The following is a 22270-nucleotide window of genomic DNA, read 5'->3' as shown; positions in this document are numbered from 1 at the left end:
GCAGGCTAGAGTAGGTTGAATGATCTGTATGAACATTTTAGTATCACAGAGCCTAGTGAAGAAATATAATTAAAGGAATACACCATCTTAGTGGCCGTGCTGAGGGAAGAAGTGGAGATGGTGCATTGTAGAGAACATTGTACAAAATAATCTTGGTGGACTACTAACTTTCTAGGCCTTGACAGCATGAGCTTCAACTGGTAGTGCATGGCAACAGTTATTTCCTTACATGTTATAAAGAAACCGGACATTCACCCATGAAGACTATAATGTTGTTCAGCATTATAATTATTGGAGTTTACAGATTTCCTTTTGGCAAGGGGAATTATGTGGGTGTGTGGTAAGATTCTGTTGTGTAAGTCCCTAGTATATGGTACCAGGAGTGTCCAGGGCCTGTGTGTTAGCGTGTCCCCTCAGGGACTGTAGCTGTTGTTGTGCCACCCTCATTGGGTTAAGGTAAAATATGATTCCCAGTCTGCAACTGCAGACTAGAAGGGCAGTTTAAAACTGCTAACTCGACTTTGCCATTTAAGATAACGGCAAAGTCCAGATCTCACTTCCTCCCTTTTTCATGTATATAAGTCATCCGTAAGGTGGAACTGTCGAGCCATAAGGAAGTGTGCTGTACATGAAGGGTGCTGCATATTAAAAGGCAGAACATGTACTTGTACAAGTTTCAATAGTAAAAACCCTCAAATGACGTTTTTACTGTGGAAAGGCTAGTTGTCTTATTGGCGAGTACAGAGTTACAGGTTGACACCTAAGCTCCACTAACTTCTGGCTACTAATGTTGGTACTGTAAGGTATCAAAAGACTCAGTGGATTAGATCAGATTTAATGGTTAAATTGCACTGGTCCTTGGTGGTAAAAGTACAACTTAAGAAGTTGCCACTTTCGTTGTCCAAGGTATCCGGTGCCCGTTTATAGTTCCACACAAATATTGAATTCACAGACAGCTTTCTGCATTATTGGGAAGATGTGTGAACGACTCCCAGCAAAGGACACAATAGAAGCCTGCATGGGAGAGAGGTGTTAACTCTCCTTGGCAGGAAGCCGAATGGGTGTTAGCCCAAAAAGCGAGCTTCTAAGGAGAAGCTGCCTTTAAAGGGCAAATAGGAAACACCTGGAAGAGAATCTGCTCTCTTGTTTAGACAGGCAGGCTGGCACTAGGGACAGAGAGGGGAAGCCAGTTGTCAAACCAGTTTTCCAGGGGTTTATAGCCCCACTTGGTAGCCACACCACTGGGTTGGGCCAAGGAGCTCTGCACGCTGAGAGAGGGGTTCTGCCATCTTGAGATTAGGCAGAACAGAACCTTCTGGGATAGCTTGATGCCACACTTCAGAGTAAATGGTCATCAAGTGGGAGGGGACCTTGTAGCCCATTGGCTAGCTACCATCTTCTCCCCAAGGGCATTTTATGGATATAAAAGTGGCACCCCTGGCACCCAGATCTGATCTTGTTGGACTGGGGAAGAAGACTGAAGAAGGACTGCCCTGTTGCACCAAGGACCCGGTGGAGAGAGGTTGCACCTACCTCACTCGGTGGCTAGCAGAAGAAAGGACTGTGTTTTTTTTGTCCTGCTCGTGGAGAAGTCAGCTCCTGAGCTCAGCCGAAGCAATGGACACCATGGGTCACTTGGCTTACCTCCTGTCGGAGCCCAGGGCCACATAAAAAGCCTGTTGAAAGCGTGTTGGTAGCTCAGATCCCTGATTTGCTGCTTCTCACCACTGTGAGGCACCAAGGAACATGACCAGACGCTCAAATGTTGCCCCTGAGTCTGCTTGATGCCGGAGAGTAATCAGAGTGCAGCCTGGTCACCCAGAAGGCAAGTTACTGCCAAATAAAGGGAACCACTAGAATCGATGTACCAGGCAACTGGCATCCCAGTGGTGACTAGACTTCTGCCAAGTTCAAAAGGACTTCGAGAGACATCAGCTCCTGCTGCCAGGTTTGCCTCACCAGGCCCACTGACCGAAGAGTAGCCTGAGGAAGATCCCTGTCGACTGCAGCATCTTCAGCATCCTTAGTGTCCACAGCATCCTGTATCCCTTGCATCAGGACCACTCCATCAAAGTCAGTGTCAAGGAGCCACCGAGGACTGCTTTTCTTCTTGAGGAAACTGTTTCTGAGGACCCTGCTGTTCACCCGACTGGCTCCCTGTCAGAGTTGGTCATGTAAAGTAACTTTAAGTAACTGCAATACAACTTTCCCAAAATTTTCCTTAAAAAGTTTCTAAGTGTCAAATTTGTTTAACTTGCAAGTGCTTGTTCACGGTTGTGTAAAAAGCTGTGATTTCTTATACCTTGTAAAATCTGTATCTCCAAAACTCTTCATTTTGGTGTCTAAAAATATATTAAAATCTGTTCTATTTTTATAAATTGGTGTCAAATTTTGTGTGTGTCTCCGTTTTTTCTTCTTCAATTGTTTTGGGACTGTTTAAATGCTTTACACTTGGTCCTTTATGTAAGCCTGACTGCTCAGAGCCAACGTTACCCTGGGTTGAGCCTAAAGGTTTAAAACAAAAACTACTGGTTCTAAAGAGGTTGGTAAGTGTATTACACAGTGAGATTACACAACCACACCATATAATACACCCCATAGCCTCACATTGTCATCACCAGTGGAAGATGGCTGGTGTTCTTCAGCCCAAGCATGACTAAATCAACAGTGTCCCATTGTAGTGCCAATCGCTGTTTTCACGTTAGTGCCAAGGATTTCCACACTATTTTTCTGGGAACAAATTGCACTTGCAAAACCCCCATGTAAAACACAATTTGCATGACACCTATGATTCAAAATAGGTTTGTGCTTTAGTTGAAGATTATCCTGTATTTCTGTTGATTCCATTGTAAGAGAATGTCCAATTAAATCATTCTTTTTACTTCCATAAGCCATATTCCAAGGTAACATTTTGTCATAGGCATAGGTGCAGGGTAATCCCCCCACCAAACAGGAGTTACTATTCCTTGAGCATTAGCAAGGTTATTATCTAGCAAATAGCTTATTAATACATTTCAGCTGCAGTGTACTGTATATACTCTTTCCTCTGCCATTGTTGAGCCTTCAACAATGATAATGTCTTTGTTTTTCTGTTTTAGTTTTGACTGGAATGATGGCCTGTTTGATGTTACATGGAGCGAAAACAACGAGCATATCCTGGTGACATCAAGTGGAGATGGGTCCTTGCAACTGTGGGATACTGCAAAGCCTGAAGGCCCTCTGCAAGTTTTCAAGGAACACACTCAGGAGGTAAATGCCACTTAACGTAGATTATGACTTTGTTACAGAGAAATTTGATGTGTTTTTAAACATATCATTCACTATCACATGTACCAAGTTCAGGCTTCTTTAAAAAAAATATTTACATCAAGCGTAACAAGGCAAATTTGTCATTGTTGAGCACAAAACCTATAAATGCTGTGCACTGTGAAGCTCATGATGCTAAACCAAATTCATCTGTGTACGTACAAACTACTGACATGTGCAAAGTTCTTAAATAAATACCTGACATTCTGCTTTGGGCATCTTTAGATATAATGAAGTACTGTGGCCTGAACTCATGTCTTTTATGACCATAAACTATGCAGACTCTTTGCAGCTAAAATGATATCCCACATTTTCCTTGACCATAGTGCCCTACAGGATCTCATGGTTGATCAAAGTAGGAATGAGTTGGCTGTACTAGACTCACTATTTATGAATAGTGGTGCGCATTTATGAATTGCAACGACAAGCCAAGCTTTTTTAAAATTCTTAATACGACTGGTGTTTTATCGAAAATCTAAACTGATACTTTTAATTTTATAAAACTTTATGTGGCTGAATTTCACCTTGAACACACTTAATATTTTTGTGTCCATATGGCATAAATAGTGTTACTGAAATCTAAACTGTAAACAATTAGTAAGTGGTTAATAAGTCTGCCCACTTCGTGAACAAGATTTTCAGTTACTCGCAAAGAAACTACTGTCTATACAAATGTAGCACCCTACCTGTTATTGGTCTTGCAATTTGTGAGAAAACAGGGCTGATTGCAGAGGCCCCCTAACTTTTTGCCCCCATTTTCCACTTTTTGCTGGTGTTTTCCTGACTCTGATGGTGCCCTGGGTACTGCTAACCAGTCCCAGGGCCTGTGCTGTGTGTAAAATCAATATGCAAATTAGGCAAATTATAATTGGCTAAGTCAACCTACCTATAAGTCCCTAGTATATTGTAGGGCATGTAGGTTTAGGGACCACAGCATAGGCAGTGCACCCATAGGTGCACTGCTGAGGTGCCCAGTGTCATTTTAAAGGCAGGCCTGCTTTTAAATTAAAGTTATATGCAAATTCGACTTTGGAATTAAAAGTAGTTCCAAAGTCTTGAACCACCTTATTTTTACATATAAGTCACGTGTGTCCTATGTGCCCTAGGGCTGGGTGCCATGTAACTATAAGCAGGGACCTTATAAAAATAGTTTTATAAGCCCTGGTGATGTAAAAACAGCCACATTTGTTTTCCCCTCATTGTAGTGAATGGCCTTCATAGGCTAGAATGGGGAGACTTTATTTTAATTTTAAAAGTCCCCTTAAGTAATGGATACCAAGAGTTTGGTATCAAATTAATTGTTATAATAAATCCCACAACTTCCAGTTGTTGGATTTAATATAACTTGTTCAGGTAAAGAGTTTTAAACTTTACCTGAAAATTGCCAATTTCAGCCCTGCATTGTTTTTGCTGCTGTGCCCTGATTGGCCAGCCTCTGGTAGCCTGGCCAGGCTGCCTTGATGAGGTGTGAAGTGGCCTGGCTTCACACAAAGAGATGTGCCTGTGGGAGGGAATTTCCCCTCAGCAGATGGTGAGGCAGGAAGGGGGAGGGCTGCCAAACTGGTCTTCAAAGGCAGAGAAGGACATTTGGAGCACCCCAGCAACACCCCCACATCTTGCAACCCCAGACAACTAGGTGCCCCCTTGATTAGATTAGAAGAGGGCAGGAGAGGGGTGTGTTTATGATTTTTAGCCACACCAGTGGGTGGGCTCAGCCAGATGTAACCTCCAAAAATCAGATTCAGCCATGATGGAGTTTTGAAGAATGTTACCTCCTGGGATTGGTTTATGCCACACTTCCCAGGAAGTGGTCATCACAGGGGGAAGGACCCTGCACCTGACTAGAGAATCAGGACCCCCTTGTTTTTCACCCAGGAGCAAGGATACTACTGGCAGAGCTGCACCCACACCTCAGTTCCCTACCACATCCCTACCATGAAGAACTACAGAAGAAGAAGGACTGCCCTGCTGGACCCCTGGCCTGCACCTGGAACCTGCACTCAGAAGGACTGCACCAGCTGCACACTTGGGCTTCACCACAAGAAGGACTTTGCCTGGCCTCAACTGGTTCAAGGAGGGACTCCCTGTTTGCTACAGGTGAAAAATTGCTAACCAGAGTCACCTGCAACAACTCCTGAAGAAATCAACCAGCTGACCGCTGTCCAGTGGCCAAAAAGGAGCTTGCGCCAGGTGCATTCTGGGAGTTGTAGTCCGCACCCCCAAGGATCATCTCAGAGCTTCTGGACCCTTAGGGTGAGCTGTGGACCCCAAAAGAACCTTAAAAGAGCATCTGGGAGAAGCCCCAGAAGTTTGGAGTACTTTTGAAAAAAAATCTCCATCGAGGGACCGACCCGCCACAGCAACTCTAGCCGGCTTGCCTCAACCGCGACCCGGCCTGATTTGCAGGTTCGTCCCGGTAAAGAAAATCTCAGAAAAAGAGACTAAGTCCGAAGGTAAAAAGTTGACCGGGACCTCCCAGCCAGCGTATCCGCCAAGGTCGAAAAGGCTGGCGGTATGGGGAGTAGGGGCACTGCCCATGCCATTGGCATGGGCAGTGCAGGGGCCCCCTGACAGGGCCCCATTCGGCTTTTCACTGTCTGCTATGCAGACAGTGAAAAGCGCGACGGGTGCAACTGCACCCGTCGCACGCCCGCAACACCGCCAGCTCCATTTGGAGCCGGCTTCCATGTTGCGGGCCACATCCCCGCTGGGCCGGCGGGCAGAAACTCTGTTTCCGCCCGCCGGCCCAGCGGGGATGTCGAAATGGGCACCGCGGGAGTGCGGTCGCTTTGGCGGCCGCACGGCGGTTACAACTTAGCGGGCATCGCCCGCCAATGTTGTAATGAGGCCCTTAATATGCCCTTAAGGTTGACCGGTCCTCGTCAGGGCTCCTATACTCCCTTTCTATCTCAGAATTTGTGCCATGAACTACCCATGAAGCCTAATGCTCTCATACCTTTCCTTTTCTTCATTTTTGGATAGGCACCTGTAGGAATAATCAGGTTGGGAAAAATAGTTAATTAATATGAACGAATATATAATCCCTTAACCCACACATGTGGAAGCTAACAATTCAGGCCTGGACGTTGCATCATCCTGAGAGGTGAATTCGTCTCCATATCTCAATTCACTTGTGATGAGCCACAACATACAACAGAAACACTCCACACACCAGCATACTCTTGTGTTGCTTCTCATTTCTATCTGTGCTCATATATACATCACTTACTCTAACTCAGGGGTGGGTTCAGAGTAATACTGTCAGATCGGGAAGACACTCCCCTTTAGTCATATACTTCAAACTCAGAGGTAGAAAAGATGAAAAAAGGAAGTTTCATAAGGTTAATCACAATGCCCTCTAAGTGTAAAATATTTGTTTGTATTTCTATGCCAAACCCCTATATCGCTTTCTGAAATTGAACTTTCACTCAACTACTTTAGATTCTAGTGAGTATACTTGCAACCTTTGAAAAGATTGGTTAGTCTGAGGAACATGAGGTCTTTGTGACTAACTGACATAAAACAAACATGCTGACAGATACTCTATCTTGCTTTCTCGGAGTTGTGACTGTCTAGTCTCAAAGTCCTCGGAAAACAAATCAAATACATATCAAAACTTGTGAATATACGTCCTGTACTGCTGCTTTAAAGTTGTGAGTGTCTGGTTTTTGTGCCGAGCAGCAATAGTCATTCGGAATCCCTAGTGCGAACAAAATGGTATAGATGCACACCTCCTTGTCCCCGACTTACTCTGTCAAGAGAATGTGCCTTCAATCAAACCAATATGTGACCCGTCTGCTGGCAGCTGAATGGTGAAGTAACTGGGGCAGGATATATATCATTGGCTGTAGTTAATGGGTACGCGATGCAGTGATGTCAAGACGTGGCAGCACTGTGACATTGTCCTACGGTGCTACAACTAGAACACCTACATTCTCAAATGCATGGGAGCTACTGGCTACCATGTGAGCTTTTGTACATATTGAGGACATAGATTGTTCTCAGACCGAGTTAAAAGGGAAACACAAGAAAAGTGGGACTTAATTCAACTTAATAATTTAAAATACAGCAAATGGTGAATTTGTCCTAATAATATTTTCTCAAACTTTTTAAACACTTTTGTTCATTTCCTGATTATTTTAACTTGTACTTTTGTTTTAGATAGGGGGTTCATATCTGTGATTGTATGAGAGGCTCTGAGGGATGTGCTGATCAGGATGTAATAGTAACCCAATCTGTTTAGTCAGATTCTTGGAGTCCTTATATAAGGTAAACAAGCCCCATGTCAAGAGGTACTTGGTGGACTGACATATCATGTGTAAGAAAATATTTCATCTATATGAAGATAGTGAAAGGGGCCAGAAAGTGGATGCCAGATACATTCATAATGCTAATGTTGACTAGCGTACAGATGTATCCATTGGATGTTATAATTTAAGCCATGGTTGGCGCTATGAAGATGGTATATCCAGCGCTGTTCAAAATAAAAGGTTGCCTGTTCCTAGGGTTATTTTTATCAATGACATACCATATCAAGGTTTTCTCGGGATGGTTATTTTTCTAAAAAAAAAGTCTCGTTGACTTTGTTGTTGTCTTCCTGCATCCTATTGTACTTCTATGCTTGTTTATCCTGGTGCAAACCTTGTGAGTTTTCATTTCTATGTACTTAAGACCGCAGGGTCAGATAATCATGGTAATGACGTATGTTGAGTCAGAGCTAGGATGGTATTTCAGAGTTTGAGTACTCAGACCTAAATCCAGTTGATTTGCTTTTCTAGGTGAGAAATTGATGATGCAGTGTCCATATGCACACTGCCCAGAAACTGGGAGAAGGTTATTTGCTGATCTCAGGGTATTTTGACATAGAATGTAAAATTTCCTATCTGCTAATCTCTACCTCACTTTATTTCTACAGCAGCCCAGAACATATCAAAGAACTTCCTTTCCGATTGAACACCAGGGATCAATAACAACAATAACAACCAATTAGAGGCTTTCAGTCCAAACACAGTCCATCAACAGTTGTCATGCCCCCTCTTTCTTAGTGCAACAAACAGCGTTTGTTCGACAATGCTCAATCCTGTTTAGAAAGATCATTCCCTGCATGAACAGAATGAAAAACATCATGAATCACCAATCAAACAAGGTTGAAAAGGGAAGAAACAAATATGCATAATAACATAATAAACATGTGTATCAACATTATCCCTTCCAAAACAAACCCTGTATCTTGTGAACAGTACTCAGGAATCCGTTAAATAGCAACAGGACAAACAAACATACAAGAACATCATTGCGCGTTCTGTAACTGGTCATTGTACTTCATGAACCATTGGAAAAAATGTGTTATACTTATCACCATACGTCTTGGAACTTCAGATGTCCACAGCGGGGGAGGAGGTCAATTGTCAAACTTTGTGGACAGGGACAATCCTCACTTTTGTGTCCTTAATAGATTTGAAACTTTCTTTTGCTAAAGATTGGACATTTTACATTCTATGTCAGGACCATAGGCGAGAATAATGCTAGTTTAAAGCATATCAATGACCATTGTAGCCATATCAATTACTGGCTTAAAATTGAATCGCATGAATGTAGAATCTGAAGACTAGCGGTCTGCATTCAAGATATCCTCCAATTTAGCTTCCAAAGAAAAATTTGGAAACTATGGCCCCTCATGCCAAGTGAGTACCCAGAAACGAAACATCTATATCTGCCTCTTACAAAACATACCTCCCCCATCTGGCAGTTGTTTGGGGACGAAAGCACCCTAAATGTTTACATAAAGAAAAGAAGAGTTGACGTTCCACTGCTGGGCGGACCTCTACTGCCATTGCCTCGTAAGTCTTTAGGCATTTAACGACACACAACTTAGAGTTTGTACGAAAAGCTGGGTATGAGGCCAGTCTTATACTTTGATCTTCTGAATGTATGAAAAATAACCCCTTCTGGGGTGAAAATCCTACCCATAATATCTAAGGCTTGCACATTCGAGACCTGTTTACATGAAATGAGGCACAATAGCATAGTCAACTTACCTGACAATTGCTTCCTCGTAAGATACTTATTATGAGGCCATGAAAGGAAAAGATTAAGAACCTTGTTGACATCCTAAAAGATGGAGTATCGAGACCCCAGCTGGATCGATAATCTAATGTCCCTCATCAGTTTCCTGACCAAGCGATGTTCCCCTACCGGGCACCATCATCAGGAACGTGACCTGCCAACAAAGCAGATCAAAATGTATTGACCGAGCGATAGGCCATTCCATTCAAAATGTGGACCACCGAGGGTTCCACGGAACTGATATTTCTTTGAGTACACCAAGGTAGCCATGGTCCATACCTCTTATTCGTGCCTTCTGTCCGTGCTTTTGCCAAGAGGCAGTCAGCCTCCTCTAAAAGTCCTCTGATCTTCTTTCGACTCTGGAAATCCTCCAAGCCATTAGACTGAGCGACCCCAATTGAATATTGCCATGGGATGCCCCAGATTATTCTGACGGAGATTCGATTGGAGGGATAGAAGGATTGGAGAATGCCAGAAAAGTTCCATCATCACTGAAACCACACTTGAGACCTCCAAAATGGAGCGAAGATCACCACATCCACCTTCTGGAGATGAACTTGCGCTAACAACTGCATGACCATTATGAATGGAGGAAAGGCATAACTCTTCTCCACGCTCCAATCCTGGAGGACGGCATCCATAGTTGTCGCCGGTGGGTCCAGCTTCCAGCTGAGTTACCTAGGAACCTGATGATCCAGCCGAGAGGCAAAGAGGTCCACCGAGAACGGTCCCCGGCATTCTTGGATCACTATGAAAACTTATGGATGCAGCTTCCACGCACTCAGATGTCACAAGAATCAGGAGTGCCAATCTGCCACCTCCTTGGCTGTACCCAGGAGATATTCAGCTGACACGGAGATGCGATAGTCCAGGCAGTACTGCCAGATCTCCTTTGCCAGATTCACAAGCATCTTGGATCTGAGATCCCCCCTCCCCAAGCGATTGATGTAGCGGACAGCCAATATATTATCCAGTTTATGTGAAAGCTCCGTTCTTCGGATGACTACTTTCCTCCTGTAGACAGATGGCCACAGCTGGTACCCCAACCGGTCTTGCTGGCGTCGGATTCTATCACGATATTGGGGCTGGACCCGAAGAAGCTGTACCGTTCCATGCCTCCATATGCGTGAGCCACCACTGCATCTCCTCCCGAACTTCTGCCGTTAAGTAGATAGACTCTGAATACTTCAGGCCTTGACAGAGATGGAACAACTTCAATCTCTGGAGCACTCTGCAATGTAGAAGGCCCAGAAAAATTGCCTCTATTGATGATGAAAGCATGCCCACCAGACGTGCCAGTTGATGGAGGGATGTGTTCTGTTGTGACAGCATTCTTCAGATCTCGTGTTTGATTTATGACACTTTCTTGGAAGGCAGACTGAGTGTCGATTCCACAGAATTGTTGATAAACCCTAGGAATGTTGTGCACTGAGTTGGAACCAACAGAAACTTCTTCTAAAAAAAAAACAGTTGTTCCAGTACATTCACTGTCATCTGAAACTGGGCCAAAAGCACCAGAGGACATTGATGCATCAACAGGAATATAATTATTCTGACACCCCGGCTGTGAAGCATCTCGACTGCCAGCTTCAGGACATTGGTGAAGCACCAAGAGGCTGATGACAGACCGAGGGATATTGTCTGGAACTCGAAAAACTGTTGTCACCAAATAAACTGTAGTAAATGGCGGTGCAGAGGAAAAATGGGGACAGTCAGATAAGCGTCCTTCAAATCCAGCCACACCAACCAGTCCCCTGGGCACAAACAATCTCTTAGGAGGTGAATTCCCTCCATCTTCAAATGGCTGTATACCAGCCACTTGTTGAAGTCTTGAAGGTTGATACCTGGTCGGAAGCCTCTTTCCAATGTTTCCACTAGGAAGAGATTGCTGACAAATTCTGTCAGATGAAGTGTTGTAGGGACAATAGCCCCTTTGGCCAGACAATCTGACACTTCCTGATCGATAAGTGTTGAGTCCTCTATGGAGAATAGGAAGGAGACTGGATGTCTGTAGGGGGTTTCTAAAAAATCTATATGAAAATCCTGAACTATCTGGCGCACCCATGCATCCAGGGTAACTGCTAGCCATTTTGCTAGGAACAGAGCCAAGCGCCCTCCAACTTTTAGTTGGGAAAAAAGGAAAGTTCTCACCTTGGTCAGATCCTTGGGTTCCATGGCCACTGATTCTGGCTCCACAGTTGCCCTGAGAACATCTGGAGGGGAAGGATCCACCAAATTTGGTTTGGTTCTGCCACTGTGCCAAGCAAAAGCCCTTATTTCTTGGAGTGGCGTTGGAGAAGGAGTGTCCGGACAAGCGCCCGACCTCATCTGTCCCTGGCAAAAACCTTTGTATTGAAGATCTTTTTTATGGATGTCTGGGCTTTCTCCAGGGAGTTGAAAGTGGTGACACACTTGATGAATTCGTACAGAAAGGGTTTGACAATCCTCCCTGAGCCAAGTGGCCTGCCGCCAAAGAGGCCAGATCTTGCAGTTTGGGATCCACTTTGATGAGCAGAGAGGGGCGTCTCTACGTTGACAATTTATAGTTTGCATTGCCAAGGAAAATATTTGTCCTTGGAGCCCAACCTAAAAGTATCTCCGGAGAAATTATCAATCCAAACTGTTTCACCTCCTCTGCCTTGTCCAGTATTTTGGTCAAGGGACCTGTGACAAGAAGGAACGTATCCTGGCATGAATGCAAGGAGCGATCAATGCCCTTGTTAGGGTCCTGAATGACCTTAGCTAAGAAAGTGGCCAAGCAGCTATCCAACTCCGGAGTCTGTGCAACTTTCCCATCTAGGGAAGGGTGAGGGCATTCCGCATGTAGGCAGGCTTTAACCTCCTTCTCGAGAGGCTTCCGTAAGTTACCTGCCTCATAGAATGCCACCTTATCACTTGGGAACCACATAGATGCCGGAGACCAAATGTATTGTGTGGCAACGGGAACCCACCTGCTCCTGGGAAGCAGCATCTGAAGGTGGGTGGCAAGGCCTGGACGGGCCTGGGTCATTTTCTGAATCACCTTAGGAATCATAATCCCCTAAGGGATCATAGCCATTTGAGACCAATGTGGAAGGTGCAGGATTGTTGCCCTGTGACCTAGGACAGCAGGGATGTTTTTTTAAGGCGCTGAAAGGCATCCATGTCAACACCCCGGTCCTGTGGTCTTTTGGACATTATGCACTTGGCAGGGGGGGGTCACCATGCTGAGAGAGAGTTGTCTGCTGTGCCTGAGCGACACTGCAATTTTTTGTCCCAGAGGCACTCGAGCCTTTGGCAGAGCATGCTGGATAGAGGCGTCTACAGCCTCACAGAATTCCTCATCCAGCGAGAGGTAGGAGGCGGACTCCTCCTTTATGAAGGTAGATTGGCATGCCTGCATTTTAATGAACTGTGATGCTAGCGAAGGCTAGCAGTATAAAGTGAGTCTGATACTCCAATTGAAAGGGACCTCACACCTATTAATTAGGGTCTCGCAGCCTGGGCAGGTGCAGAAGTATGGAAAGTGACAGCGAATACTGACCCGAGGGCACGGGTGTTGCAGTCACCGACAAAGGAAATATGCTCCAAGACGAGGAAGATACTGCAGTACTGATAGAGCGTCCCGTACTAATAATTTACCTGTATTCGGACGCTCTTTAGGCCGATGAATCTTTTGACTAAGTGGAACTCTTCGTACTCCTAATCAGTCAATTTAATCAGATCAATAATCAATAACGAACATAAGCAATACCTTGATCGACATAACACTTAACAATTAATCCAGAATACATTTCGGCGAACCGTGACCTTTCAGTCAGAAATAACCACACCTGTTTATTCAAAGTTAGTGAATTTATTTCCCTATATTAACAAAGCTAGCACAATATAAATGTGTCTCAACACCAAATGATATACGTAAATGAACATTAATAGCTGTCCATAACGGCGGAACAGGTGCAATCTATGCAGCATTTGAATCACAAGGCATTCGATAATGGCAATGCAAATCACTAATACGATAATCTGTAATGAACTAATTGCATACATTTAGTCAGCATAACAAGGTCTCAAATTGCATCGTGCAACAAAAGGAATCCTCGTCTAACCTCAAATTAGCATCGGCATGTGGGACTTCATGCAAAAACAATTTAGCAACATTAATTTAGAAAACTCCTAACTAGGGATCTTATCAAAAATCAGCAGTTGGTTACCTAAAAGAAACACAATGCAATTGTACAATTTCCTTTCATATTTACCAATTACGATCAGCATACAAGGAAGTCTTCGTCTCACAGGTACCGTTTCTCGATCAGCCTGGGTACCGTTTCGACCGGCATGGGACGGGGCAAAGGGCAAGGTGGACGGGGCAATTGCCTCACGGCGGCAAGGTAAAACTACTACTTCATGCAAGGGGACAAGTCAAAGTTAAAGTCTCTAGGGTAAGAATCATTTAAAGTCTCTTTCTCTCGATTAGAGAAAGAATCAAAGTCTCTCAAAATGGCGTCGCAGCAAGATGGGCCATAATAGCTGCAATGTCCTGCAAAATGGCGGGATGTCCAGTAATGGCTGCTTTCCTCTCGTGCACCTGGTTTTTATAGACAACAGTTCAAATCCAGTAGGGTCTTCCATTGGAGGGTTCATAGGTTAGCTTCAAATTGTCCAATCAAAAACAACAGTTCTCAAGCTTTTACTTAAGCATACATTATCCTTGGAGATGGGTACGCAAGTTGCAACATTTTATACCAATTAGCTCACTTTCAGAGCCTCCATTGTCCGCACCTGCAGATCGACCTTGGAGTAAAGAGAAAAATGCCAAGCTGGCACGAAACTTTAAGATAAGCATGTGAACGATCTCAGTGGAAAAGTACAGCTTCAAGCAAAAATACACTTTTAATAGCACATTGGAAAAATACGAGCATCTAAACCGTGAGACCAGGCAACTAGGCCGAAGCCTCTACTAAAGTTATGCTAAGCTAAAGCATTTCAAACAAGCAAATCGTAGCATACGTTTATGATTATGTCGGATTAGTGCAATTCTAATACATCACGTTATATAAAGCACGCTTATAAATGTTGGTGAACTACTCTAAGGGCACATTTTGTCCCCGTACAATCTTTATTAGTTCGGTTAAAGTCACACATGATTATTTCACTCTACGTTTATGCGCTAATAAATGTAAAACCTTCATTTTCTGCTTCATCAATCCCTCCTCTGATGACTACTTGTCATCACACCAAACCATGCCCACAAATTTTATTCCATTAAAATTCTGTCAGTTCTCTTTTCCTTTTAATTCCCCTAGTTTTCGCTTTGTATTCTTCTGCCATTCTTTTCATTATTTTCTCTTCCTTCCGTCTTTTAATTCTTTCCATAATCAATATTATTCCCCTTTTTATTCCCCAAATTCCAAATATGCAAATTATAACTATTAAAATTCCCTCTATTATTTTTAGCAATATTCCATTCCAAATTCCCCCAATCCAATTTCCCACTGAAGCAAGTCCTTTTCCCACCTTCTCCCACACTCCTGGTTCTTTCAATTCCTTCAAATCTGCACTCTCTTTTGTTAGATTAGCAAGCATAGTTTTAATCTTCACACTATTGTCGGGAATATACGTACAACAGTGTCGTGCACCAAGCATTTTGCAAACGCCGCCATCCTTTGCTAAAAGAATGTCTAAAGCAAGCCTATTTTGAAGAGTCATAGCTCTTTCCGCTGCAAGTTCAGCATCTATCAGGATTATAGCACCTGAAAACTTTGTCAACATGTTATCCACTATAGTAGACAATTTTCTTATTTTGATGGAATTCAGCACAACTCCCAATGAAGGAATCATGGCTCCAAATATATCTCCTACCACAGCAGCTGTGGTCTCTCTTTTCTGGATACGATGGGATCCAGATGTCTTTGGAATCATCGATAGGTCATCTAGTTGATAAACCTTTGGGAACACTATACCCAAATAACATCTCCCCCACCATCCCTTTTTGAAGACGATAATAGGCATTATACCCACAAATGTAATATACACCTGGAATGACAGGGTCAAGTCCGTTCATCATGAATGTCCATTTGGCCTTAAAGATAAACGTATGTTTACACTCACTCGCTCCTACAAAAATGTTGTCATAATAAGATTCACCTCGATATATACAAAATTTCCCTACATGCCAAGCATCTAAAGCTATTCTCCCTTGTGTCTTTATTGCGGCAAAATCATAATTGTCTACTGAAGTTCTCTTATGTAGCTCCTTTTCTAACTTCGCATTCATTTGTGCCCTTCTATCATCTGTGCGATCTAAAAAGCTTATTTCTACTGCAGAGAGCGAGCAGGTAAGGTTTTCCCTATGAGCGTGAGCCGTTTCAAAAGGTTGCATTGGCTCGAAGAATTCCCTCATTATTTTAGCATCCCAATCTTTAGCAATCTGGCTTAGCTGCGCTATTATAGGAACATATGCAAAGGTAACATCATAATTTGAGTAAAAATACTGTATGTTAGTTTGACCATAAAATCTAGACATTACTATACTACATGTAATCCCGTATGTAAGAGGCATGTGGTGATAAGTCACCCCTTCCTTTACTGATGTCGGTATCTGTGTACACACATAACAATCTTTCGCATCCATAGTCTCAACATATTCTGTTAGCAAGCAATAGAAAACATTATATGAAAGCTCTTTCTTATCATGCAAGAGCCTCTCATCTAATTCTAGTCTTTTCAATGCGGTTAGTTCAGTGACAGTAACAGGAGCAAAAGTAGAAGCATCAATTTTCTCATTCTCACCCTTTCCATGCATTGCAAGCACTATTGCCATTATTATTAGTACACATGCAATTATCAAGCCTATACACACATATTTACAATATTTCTTTCTACTGTTTTGCGTCATGATCTGTATAGAATCAGAGAGCTAGAAGCACCTATAAAGAAACTATTTAGCAATTCAGTTACAAAGCTGAACGAGCGCAATGTTCACACCGTCTTCTTCAGGAGGCCAGTCACTTATCGGTTAGCAGCATTTGTCTCAATTCGGCAATAACTCAGTCTTTATCGGTTTAGCAAATCTCAGCTGGTTTTATCACTCTAGATTGTAGCAGGCAATGTCATTTATCACCCTTTCAATCAACACTGTCCATAAAACTTTTCTTTTCTATTGGTATCTCTTCTTCTTCGTTCTCGATGCTTAGAGATACAAACTCGTCAGTCCAATCGTCATTGACTGCATACGCCCATTCTGGACCGGAATATCTTCTGTTTGGTATCCTTTTCCTTTTCCATTTTGCTTCTCTTTTCGATTCTGCTTCGCTGGTACTTTCCACTTTTGTCAAGTCTTTTTCTTCACTCGGGGATGGTACCACGACAGATACTTCCTTTCTTTTCTCTTTCACTTTTGGCCTTTCTCCGTCGTTCAAACCTTCTTCAGTCCTTTGTTTTATTGGTGATATGCTTAGTCTCCTCTTTGCACCATGTCCATTTGATGGACCTGCGATCTTTTCTGTGGAAGCTTGAACTGTTTCGTTCTGTTCTGCCTTGTCCCCTCCTTCTGGGGAATCAATCACGTTCTCTTTTTCTTTTTCTGTATCGTCTGCTTCTGGGAAAGCCCTCCTCTGATCAGGCTCTCCTGCCTTTTCACCCTTTTCGAGCCCTTCGTCACCGTTACTTTCTTCAGGCTCTTTATCACTTTCAGCTGCTTCAGGTTCTTTGCTACCCTCAGCTGCTTCAGGTTCTTTGTCACCTTCAGCTGCTTCGTCGCTGTCTGAACTTTCTCCTTGGTCTTCCCCAAGTGAGTTAGTCTCTTCGTCCTCCAATAATATCCCTCTCTCTCCTGCTTCTGCCTGTTCGCTTTCAGTTCGGTTTTGTTCTGTCTCAGCACTGTTTTATCAGGGACTGGCAGTTTTAGCGCTTCAACTTCCTCATCTGTGGGACACAACACCTTCTTTGTGTGACTGGCATGAATCCAGTTGGGAACCCCCGCACACTTCACAGCGGTAGTTGTTGTCAGGATCACTTGGAAAGGGCCTTTCCAACGGGGTTCCAGACACGACTTTCTCACGTGCTTCTTTACCACGACCCAGTCACCTGCTTTCAGTGCGTGTCCTGGACCTTGGATCGGTGGCAAGGTGGTTGCTTCCACCTGGTGAGAGAAAGAGCGAACCACGTCAGCCAGACCCTTGCAGTAGTCTAACACCATATCATCTGTAATATTCAAAAGCGCATTTGCAGGAACTGCAGGAAGTCTCATAGCCCTGCCCATGAGAATTTCGTGCGGAGACAATCCAGTCTTCCTATTGGGGGTGTTTCTCATTGACATTAGCACTAAGGGCAATGCGTCAGGCCATTTCAAATTTGTCGATGCACATATTTTCGCCATTCTTGATTTCAGTGTACCATTCATCTGCTCCACCAGTCCTGACTCTTCAGGGCGATAGCTACAATGCAGTTTTTGCTCAATGTTCAGCGCTTCGCAGAGTAACTTTATCACCTCGTTATTGAAGTGACTTCCCCTATCTGATTCTAAAGAGATCGGGAATCCGAAACGTGGTATTAACTCCCTCAACAATAGCTTTGCAACTGTAAGGCTGTCATTTCTACGTGTGGGGTATGCCTCAATCCAGTGACTAAAAATGCACACAATCACCAACACATACTTCAGACCTCCATGCACAGGCATCTCAATGAAGTCTATCTGCATTCGACTAAACAGGCCACTGGCTCTGCCAATGTGGCTCGCGTTCACAACTGTTCCCTTTCCTGGGTTCATCTGCTGGCAAGTGACACATCGATGGCAAACTGCTTCTGCAGCTTGACGAAATCTGGGGTTAAACCAATCAGTTTTGAACAATCTTATCATGGCATCTCTCCCTAGGTGAGCTTGCCCATGATAGAACCGCGCAAGCTGCGATAAGAGACTATTTGGCAAAACAAATTTTCCCTCATTTGAAACCCATAACTCATCTGGTCTCTTTATACATTGTGATTTAATCCAGGACTCTCTTTCATCCTCCCTGACGTTATTCTGTAATGCTTTTAGTTCATCTATTGTATCTACGACCTTTAAGGCAAATGCTTCAGCTGGTTCGAGTTCTGGCTCACTTATCGAATTCCATTCATCCCTGAGTAATATACAGTTCAAGGCACAAAATCTTGCGACCTGATCCGCATATGCATTTCCCAGAGAAACATAGTCCTGTCCTTTTGTATGAGCACTGCACTTTACGACTGCAACTTCAGCTGGCATTTGAATGGCGTGTAACAATTCCCTTATTCTCTCCCCGTTTTTCACTGGGGATCCTGAAGAAGTCAGGAAACCTCTCTGTGACCATAGTTGTCCAAAGTCGTGCACAATCCCAAACCCGTACTGACTATCAGTGTAAATGGTGACTTTCATCAATGTAGACAGTTGACATGCTCTTGTAAGGGCTACAAGTTCTGCTACTTGCGCAGAATAGACTCCTTGAAGCCATCCCGCTTCCAAGACACCTGTTACAGTACATACGGCATATCCTGCTTTCAAAATTCCCATTCCATCTCTTAGACATGAACCATCAACGAAAACAATTTGGTCATTTTCATCAAGCTTAGTATCCTTAATGTCAGGTCGAGGTTTTGTGCAAAATTCAGTCACCTGAAGGCAGTCATGCTCGACGTCTTCAGCGTTCTCAATTTCAGCATTTTCACCAGGGAGCAAGGTTGCTGGATTCAACGTAGTGCACCTTCTCAGCTGCACGTTCGGTGAGCCCAGAATTATCGTTTCATACCTTGTGAGTCTTGCTCCGGTCATGTGTTGCGTTCGGGAGCGGGTCAAAAGTATCTCAACTGAGTGAGGGACCATGACTGTTACTGGGTGTCCCATCACTATTCCTTCACTCTGAGTGAGGCTGATACCAACTGCTGCTACGGCGCGCAAACACCCTGGGAGTGCTGCTGCGACCGGATCCAAAGTAGCTGAAAAATACGCTACTGGTCTGTTTATGCCACCGTGGGCTTGAGTCAAGACAGACAAAGAACATGCATCACGTTCATGACAAAACAATGTGAAAGGCTTTGTGTAATCAGGCATACCTAAAGCTGGAGCCCTGCACATGCATTCTTTCAATTCAACAAAAGCATCCATCTCATCTCCTTTCAGCTCAATTTGATCCAAGGCATCCTTCTGGGTCAGCTTCAGTAAAGGCTTTGCTAGAGTTGAGAAGTTGGGAATCCACTGGCGACAATAGCCCACCATTCCCAAAAACTTCCCCACCTCCCTCCTTGTCTTTGGTGGACTCATTTGAAGTACACTCGTTATTCTTTCCTTCATTATTCTCCTTGACCCTTTCTCTATCTGGTGACCCAAGTATTTCACTTTCTTCTGACAGAACTGCAATTTGGAAGGAGACACTTTGTGTCCATTCCTTCCCAAATGGTTCAACAGAGCAATGGTATCGGCTGTGCAGCCACTTTCTGTCTTCGATGCAACCAGTAAGTAACCAATGTACTGGTTGACTCGAGTTGACTCGAATGGCAATTCTAATGCTTCCAAATCTTTCTTTAGAATCTGATTGAAGATTGACGGTGACTCAGAGAACCCTTGAGGAATTCGACACCAACTGTACACTCTATCTAGGAATTTGAAACAAAAGAGGAATTGGCTGTCCTCATGAAGAGGCACAGAAAAGAATGCTTGTGACAAGTCGATGACTGAGAACCATTCGGCATCGCAAGGGACTTGAAACATTATCACAGCTGGATTTGGTACGACAGGGCAACACTTGACTATGATGTCATTTATTTTCCTCAAGTCCTGCACAAGTCGGACCTTTCCACTTGGCTTTATTAGTCCCATTATTGGTGAATTACATGGACTGCTTAACACTTCTTTCAGTACCCCCTGTTTTACAAATTCGTCAATAAGTTGGGCAACTTTCATGAGGGTGTCTTGTGCCATGTGGTATTGTGGGGTCTGGGGAAAGATCGCATTGGGCTTTACAGTCACTTTCACTGGTTCCACTCCTTTCATCAATCCCACCTCTTTCCCTGTCATATCCCACACTTCCTTTCCGACTGTTTCCCGTAATTCGGCTGGAATATCTTCTTCAGTTATCATCAGGAAAAGACAAATCAGAGGATACTCTTCATCGACAGTTTCCATCTCATCCCCCTCTACACTGTCCTCTTCTTCCCCATCACTGCTCGTCTGGATTGTTATTCCTTCGTTCGAACACATGATCGAACAACCCAATTTGCACAATAGGTCTCTTCCTAACAGTGCTATCGGGCTTGAGTCACATACCACAAACTGATGCACCCCTTGATAGTTACCGATGCTAACTGGTACCGGATCTGTTATTGGGTTCGTCAGGTGCCTGTTTGCTACTCCCACCACTTGAACTGTCCTCCCTGAGAGTGGCAGATTTGGTATTTCACTGCTCTTAACAGTTGAACGTGTGGCTCCTGTGTCAACCAAGAATGAAACACGATGACCCATTACTCTTCCCTCTACGTACGGACCCTTTTGATCAACTTCCAAGGATGCTGCAAGCACACAATCTCCTTCTTCTTCTGAGCTTTCACTCTCCCATACATTGTTTATTCCACTCTCACTGTGTAGTGGGAACTGTTGTACGGTGCCATTTGTACTCATTACCTGACCCGAGACCTGTGGAGGAACCATCACTTGCTGCTGACTCATTGGTGCCAAAGGTATTTGCATTTGCTGATTAGGTACCATGGGTAACTGCTGTTGCATTGGCTGCATTTGCGTCATCTGCATACGAGGCATCTGCATCTGCTGCGGCTGCGTAGGTTGTAATCCCTGCAACTGATTTATGGTCTGAAAATTTGGGTTTGGACCTCTCATTTTCGGTCCCCTCATTGTCTGAAATGCATTGACATCATTGTTTTGCTGACTAACACCTGCACCTGCACCTGCACCTTCCTGCACCACCATCGGGCACTCGCGTTTCCAATGACCGACAATTCCGCATACGTGACACGGCATCACCTTCTTCATTGCCTGCACACCAGTCACAACAGTATTCAAATCCGGACCATTATTCGCAAAACCTCCTCTGCCTCTGGCCTGTGGCTGAAACCCCATGTTTCCCTGCAACTGCGGCTGCGATTGCGGTGCCTGTTGTTGGAACCCTTGCATCCCTTGCAAACCTTGCAGACCTGTCTGAGCTGCTTTAAGTTGCATCATCATCACCTTCTCTTTCAACCTTTTCTGTTTCACTTCAATTTCGTCGCTACAGTATTTCGCATAATTCAACACCTCATCAATCGGTTTCGATTGCCAACAAATCAAATGCAACTTTATCATCTGACTTATCTCTGGTCTCAGCCCTTCCACAAATCTGAACACAAAATGAAGCATGTCCTTCGCCTCTATTGTTTCCGTGCCACTGTAGTTCTTGAACGCCTTCAACAACCTCTCATAGTAACTATGAATCGACTCTTTAACCTCTTGGGCAGTTCGATCAATCTTCTGCCAATCCACATTTTTCGCGGCAACCTTCGTCTTCAGGTGCTCAATCACCTTATAGTACAGGCTCATCACCATAGGTGATGGTGCACCCGTCTCCCTGTCTCTCTCTGGTTCACTCGTTGGCCAACCTACAGCTCTTTTGCAATCCTCCCACAAATCTGCCAGAACCACAATCTCAAAGAGAGTGTTCAGATCTTCCCAAAGACATTTTGCAAGCTTCACAAACCTATCAGTCTGCTGATACCATTCAATCGGTTTCTCTCTCAGTTTGGGAAAATCATCCGTAAAAGACTGAATGTCACTTCTGTGCCATGGTACATGTATTAATTTCCCCCCTGCTGTCTCCCTCATTGGTAACATGGTTACTGCCTCGCTACTCTGTGGTCTTTTCTCATTGTGCTCTGTAGCACTGTCCCTCCTCTTTTCCTTTCTCTTTACCCACCT

General features: G+C 44.0%; 1 protein-coding gene across 3 annotated transcripts in view; it reads left to right on the top strand.

The window, feature by feature from the left end:
* PEX7 (peroxisomal biogenesis factor 7) overlaps positions 1–22270 on the top strand; it is a 915648-nt gene that overhangs the window by 44039 nt on the left and 849339 nt on the right. For all 3 annotated transcript variants that reach the window (XM_069234650.1, XM_069234651.1, XM_069234649.1), the window contains exon 3: positions 3099–3249. In XM_069234650.1, the coding sequence (XP_069090751.1) occupies positions 3099–3249 (151 nt within the window). The remainder of the gene's footprint in view (positions 1–3098; positions 3250–22270) is intronic.

This window comes from Pleurodeles waltl, chromosome 5 (genome assembly GCF_031143425.1).
Source record: "Pleurodeles waltl isolate 20211129_DDA chromosome 5, aPleWal1.hap1.20221129, whole genome shotgun sequence".
NCBI lineage: Eukaryota > Metazoa > Chordata > Amphibia > Caudata > Salamandridae > Pleurodeles > Pleurodeles waltl.
Note: the sequence above shows the minus strand (reverse complement) of the source record. Positions and strands in the feature narration are given on the sequence as shown.